This window comes from Gopherus evgoodei, chromosome 2, assembly GCF_007399415.2.
Source record: "Gopherus evgoodei ecotype Sinaloan lineage chromosome 2, rGopEvg1_v1.p, whole genome shotgun sequence".
Classification (NCBI taxonomy): Eukaryota; Metazoa; Chordata; order Testudines; family Testudinidae; genus Gopherus; species Gopherus evgoodei.
Window position 1 is genome coordinate 58,014,840 of NC_044323.1, and position 6,000 is coordinate 58,020,839.

Genomic DNA, 6,000 nt, shown 5'->3' on the forward strand with positions numbered 1-6,000 from the left:
ATAAGACTGGGACTTTTCCATTTTGAAAAGCGATGACTAAGGGGAGATATGATAGAGGTCTATACATTTATGACTGGTGTGGAGAAAGTAAATAAGGAAGTGTTATTTATTCCTTCTCATAACATAAACTAGGGATCACCAAATGAAATTAATAGGCAGCAGATTTAAAACTAACACAAGGAAGTATTTATTCACACAAAGCACAGTCAACCTGTGGAACTCTTTGCCAAAGGATGTTGTGAAGGCCAAGACTATAGCAGGGCTAAAAAAAAAAACAAACCAGTTTATGAAGGCTAGGTTCATCAATGGCTATTAGCCAGCATGGGCAAGGATGCAAAACCGTGCTCTGACGTGCCCTAGCCTCTGTTTGCCAGAAGCTGGGAATCAGCGACAGGGGATGGATCACTTGGTGATTACTTGTTCTGTTCATTCCCTCTGAAGCACCTGCATTGGCCATTGTTGGAAGACTGGATACTTGGCCAATAGTCTGACACAGTATGGCTATTCTCATGTTCTTATGCTGTATGAGCATTTGACAGTTCTCTGTTGCTTAGAAACATACCTTATACATTTATTTTTAATCTCAGTGTGATGATGTTGAGCTGAGAAATCTGTGTAATTCCAATGATGGAGTAAGCGGGGTGCAGGAGCAGGGGGGAGGGGGAGACACCCTGACATTCCCCCCCCCCATTTCCCTGCACAGCAAGCAGGAGTCTCTGGGAGCAGCTCCAAGGCAGAGGGCAGGAGCAGCACATGGCAGTGCGGGGAGGGACAGCTGCTGCACAGGGAATTTAGGGGAGTAGGGAGCTGATGGGGGGGCTGCTGGTCCACCCTGCTTCCAACCACCCACCACCTAGCTTCAACAGGCTGCTGTAACATCGAAACAATGTTAACTGAGAGGACTTTAAGTGAGGGGGTCCTGTACAGAACTGGTGGGGAGGGGAGGCTCAGAGAACAGTGATGAGAATGATCAAGGGCACTGAAAAACACTCGTATGAAAAGAGATTGAAAAGATTGGGACTCTTGACCTTAGATGGAGACGAGTAAGAGGGGGCATAATAAAGCATATAAAACAATCATGGTATGGAAAAGATAGGTCAGGATCTTCAGTTCTTCTTGTTATAATACAAGAACAAAGACAAAAATTGAAAACTGAGAAAGGAAATGTATTAAACATTGCCACAGAAGTCATTGAGACCAAGAACGAAACAAGATTCAAAAAGAGATTGTTTACTTATATGGATAGCAAGAATATCCAACAATATCATTATTAATAACAAAATTTGGAAAGGATATTAAACCTCATTCTTCAGGTTTTAAGCCAATCTCTAACTTTTAGAGACAAGGATGAGACCTAATGTGAGTATATGTGTGTTGGGAGGTGGGGGTGGGGTGGTCAGATTATCCCAGATCTTTCTACAGTCGAGTTCTTTGACCTTCTTGGAGGGATCTACTACCAGTGACTCTCAGAAACAGGACACTGGACTAGATGGATTTCAAGTCAGATTCTGTATGTCAGTTCCTAGGTTGTGATGTGAGAATGAATCCAAAGGAAGATGGATTAGTGAGCAGAGAAACCAGGTGAAGTGATCAAAGTTGCAAGATAATATGTTTAAGAATCCATGGATTTTCAATTTGGCATGTGGGTATCACTTCTACATAGGTGGTTGTTTGTGTGTGTGTGTGTGTAATGATATATATACACTGACATATATTATATACATGTAAAATATGGTCAGTTTCTGCTCTTAGCTTAATCCTTGCAATCCTATTGAAGTCAATGGTTTGCATGAATATAAATGAAAGAAGACCGTCTGTTAAAATCAACAAAATTGTCAAAATTCCTAAAAACTGTTCTCTAATAACTTTTCTATACATAACAATAGCATGACTTTATAGTCTGATATTTTGTGATCTTCCAGGGCTCTATTTGGAAAAGATGGGACTCTTCCCCTTGAAATGGTTGGAAACTCTGAAGGGTAGGAAGCTAATGGACCTGTAACCTATCACTGGTATATGACCTAATACTGCCCATCCTGTTCCTTCCAGGTGGAGGATAAATTAGAATATAGGAGAATATACATTGGGGGAAAGATGGCTTTGTTTAGCTGGCCTGTTGTCTATGGCACAAAATGGCAGCTATTTGAAATGGCTCAAAAGTTTGAAATATTAGATGCATCCTCTGGGGAGATGGATTAGCAGAGTTCAGGTGAGACAGTCAAGAATCACAGAATCATAAAAAAGCCAATACATCAAGTATAGAATCATAGGAATGCTATGATAAGCCTTGTGGAGAGGTTATGCTGGGAGGCTCTCTTTTCACCTCCAGTGGTAGCAGATAGGCTTCTGTTCTGGGACCCATTTCCATTGCAAATGATGTGCAGTCTTGGGGGCAAATACTATGAAAGCCCTAGCTTATACAACATACCCCTACTCTCTCACACAAATCAACCACCCTAAGATAATTTGTCTATCTGTACCTTGATTTTTGTACATTTTCTCTGTTAGCCTTAATATACATGTTGTATACGCAGTGATGACTCACTTCAAGAAATTATAATGAGTGCATATTTATCACAGAGTCGGTGGGGCATTTATACCCTATCACTTGGAATTCAGTGCACCACAGTGAGTAGTGAGCCTTGTGTAAGTGACCTCAAGAGGGTATTGGGACTCCTTTATCAGGCCACAGAACAGCTGCATAGCTGGTTGCAGCATTTAAAAAACACCAGTGAAAAATTGAACCTACTTTTTCCCTAAAATTTCCATGAACACAGGCATGTGCCATGTGTGGCAATGGTCAGTTTGTCTGGAACTAGATACACCAATCCTATCCAGCTCTGCTCCTGCCACATTTTCAAACATACCTACACAGAGCTGTATGCATGGGTGTACACTTCTGCAGAGCTCCCATAAATTCCATTCCCTTTCAACTCCCAGGAGCAGCAGAACGTGAGTGGTTACGTTGCATATGAGACCCTCCACAGCGTGGGGAAGGGGGAAGGATTTGCCCTTTATGGATTAATAATCCAAACACATTGTAAAAATCTTTATGGAAAGTAGTTAGTTACAAGACATTTGCTTTTTCATATCACACTCATTTTATTTTATTTTTTCAAAATACCAAAAGTGATTAGTGATTGGATTAATAACCTGTATAAATTCCTTTAAAGAGACACTACTGAATTTTCATTGGAGGAGCCTTAAATAAAGTCCAGATTCAGTTTAAGTTCTTTGGCTTACTTGCTGCAGAAACCCATGTAAGGCTATGCAAGTCTCACATAATTAATTTTCTAGGGCTTGCATGAGAGCTTCCACTTCCTGGGGGAGGCTTTATTGAATCCAAACGTTAAGTGAGATTTACTGATGAAGCTTCTTTTTGGTTTAGCCCTCCTCTCATGTAAAAAATGGCTTAAACTGCCTTTCTTTTTTCAACAGAAGTTCCAAGCTTAAATATTTTTTGTCAAATTATTTCTTAGGAAAAAAATGGTCATGTCCAAATTCTTAAGCCTTTCAACGATGAGGTTTCTAATATAATTTCTGACAATCCCTTAAATAGTGGATGCTGATAGTGGGGCAGATCCTCCACTGGCATAACTTGTCATAGATCTATGGCAGTTTACACCAGCTGTACATCTTTAACAGTTGGTTTTGGTTTTGCCTGAGTGGAATGTCTCTCAGATGATTTCTAATAAAAGATAGATGCCTAATCTGATTTTAAATTATTAATAGATACCTGCTGTATGGCAGTGATGTGCTAATCAAATTAAGAATTTGGTGTTAGAAATGTTAGGAAGACATGCAACCAACCACTGTAGTTATGAAGGTGCAGAAGCAAAAATCAGAGGACTGGCCTGTCAGCTAACTACATGGTAACTATTTGGTTTTAATGGTATGGTCCCATTTGAAGAATAATAATTTATTTTTAGTTGCAAATGCTTGAAAAATAAAAGTATCACAGCTAATTTTTTTCATCAAATTATTTGACTTTGCTGACACAACGCATGTACATTTCTGAACCTAAAGTTATAAAATATTCTGACATATTTTAATATAAACAGGAACATTTGCAGTGATTGCTTAGATCTAAAATGTTTTTCCACTTGACATGTGTTTATACTTCCTAAGAAAGAAATTCTATTTATGGATAACTGAATAACACAAATAAACATCAGCGAGAGCTGAAAAATCAGCTTTGATTATGCATGAAAATCTACAATGTCATTGTGTACTCTTGCGCTGTATTCTGATTGCCTGTTTATTTGTACAGAGCTGCTGGCGAGCTCATGGAAGAAGAGCCAGCCTTGTGAAGTGCCAAGTCCTCTCTGATATTTCCTGTGTGTGACATCATTGTGTATCCCCCCAAAGCACCCTCAGACATGTCTTGTCTGCTGCTTGGGTGGCACAGATCAGATGGAACATAAATACTGGGCACAAAACTCTGAACAGCAGCTTCACTTGTTCTTTGGATGGACTTGAAAGGGCCCTAAAGATTCCTTAAATGTAACCGCTACAATTCTAACGTTACAATAAATCAGGCTTGAGAGAAAGAGCATAGTGCATGCTTTTAATATGCTGTGTGACCCACTCACTGACATAAATTGCGAAATAGAAATATTCAAATATTCTACATGATAGATTATTTATCGCTACAAGAATTGCAACATCCAGCAAAATTCTAGGGAAACTCCACGAATCACTCTTCCTGACATTTTGAAACACTTTTTACTGGGTAATTGTTTTCACACTGTGTTAAAATGTTAATAGAATTTGTTTTTTGTGCTCAGTGTAATGAAATAATGGATAGCTCATAAACTGTGTCTTTTTAAGGCAATGTACTGAATTCTTGTTTGGATAAATTAAAGACATGCAAATTAGGATGAGGGAATGTTAGTTAAAAAGAAAGCACTCCTGCTATACTTTCAGTCCCCCAAAGTACTGTGCTTAGTGGTGTTTTATTTTATTTTCTCTTTCTCTAAAATTATATCCCTGTTTAATGTATAATTTTATATCAATAACACCATAACCAACGTTCTCTACAATGAGTGATCTTCTGCCTTTTAAAAAATGCTGCACTCTGCGTAGTTGACAGTAGCTTTCAGCATATGTGCATTAGAGACTCAAATAGTCTCTGAAAAATGGATGACTTTTCAAAAATTGTTTTAGTTTGTTTTGCAGCCTGACTTTAAGAAGAAAAAGCTTAAGTATCTGTGTGCAACTCATTGGAAGCTCAGGTGTTTCTGCAGTGATAATTTGTTGAGACTTTTTTTTTATGTCACCATCTGAATGCAAACAGATTATTTTAATCACTGCAGACCCACAAAAGTTAGTATTGCTTAAAAAGTTTCAAAGAGTTTAGTCTATATTTTAGATCCTTGAAAGTAGCAAAATGTCCTTGAAAAGTGACTTTAACTCCTTAATGTTTGAGAGCGTAACATAGAATTGTGCCTTTACCTGATAATGAACACTTCAACTATTACACATGTTGCCTTAATGTCAGAGAAAGTAAAAGGGAACAGGGAATTTATGTAGAATACTTTAAATGAACACAAACTGTGATACAGCAAGTTTAGTTTTGTTTACAATTCCACACCCCCCCAACCCCCCCGCCAATGAACCCTGGGGGCTATTTTACTTACCTTGAAGAATTCTACTTGCAGTATTTGAAAGCTGGCTTTGCTTTTGAAAGTAAGTCATGTTCATTTTTTATATATTTTCCAAACTCAAAGGATATATTAAAACCATAAGTGAAGACTGTCATGCTTTTTATTCAGAAATCTGAAAGAAACCTTAATTAAAACAAGATTTTGGGGAATGCCATGATATGAAAGATATGGAACAATATGGTTTCAGTTATAGGGGACTCAAACCTGTAAATCAAAGATGAAAGATTTCACTCAAATAGAATTATATAATTCTCTTTTGTTATGCAGTCAGACTATATTTTTCATGCGTTGGGGTTTGTTTACAATTAGCATTTTAATTTTAAAGACTTTTATT

At 37.9% G+C, this 6,000-nt stretch overlaps 1 protein-coding gene across 1 annotated transcript in view; it reads left to right on the forward strand.

Moving 5' to 3' along the window:
• Positions 1-4,736, forward strand: part of HDAC9 (histone deacetylase 9) — a 684,467-nt gene extending 679,731 nt beyond the window's left edge. Inside the window, 2 exon segments of the mRNA XM_030550719.1 lie at positions 1,923-1,979; positions 4,271-4,736. Of these exon segments, the coding sequence (XP_030406579.1) occupies positions 1,923-1,979; positions 4,271-4,310 (97 nt within the window). The 3' untranslated portion in view covers positions 4,311-4,736.
• Positions 4,737-6,000: the final 1,264 nt, after the last annotated feature.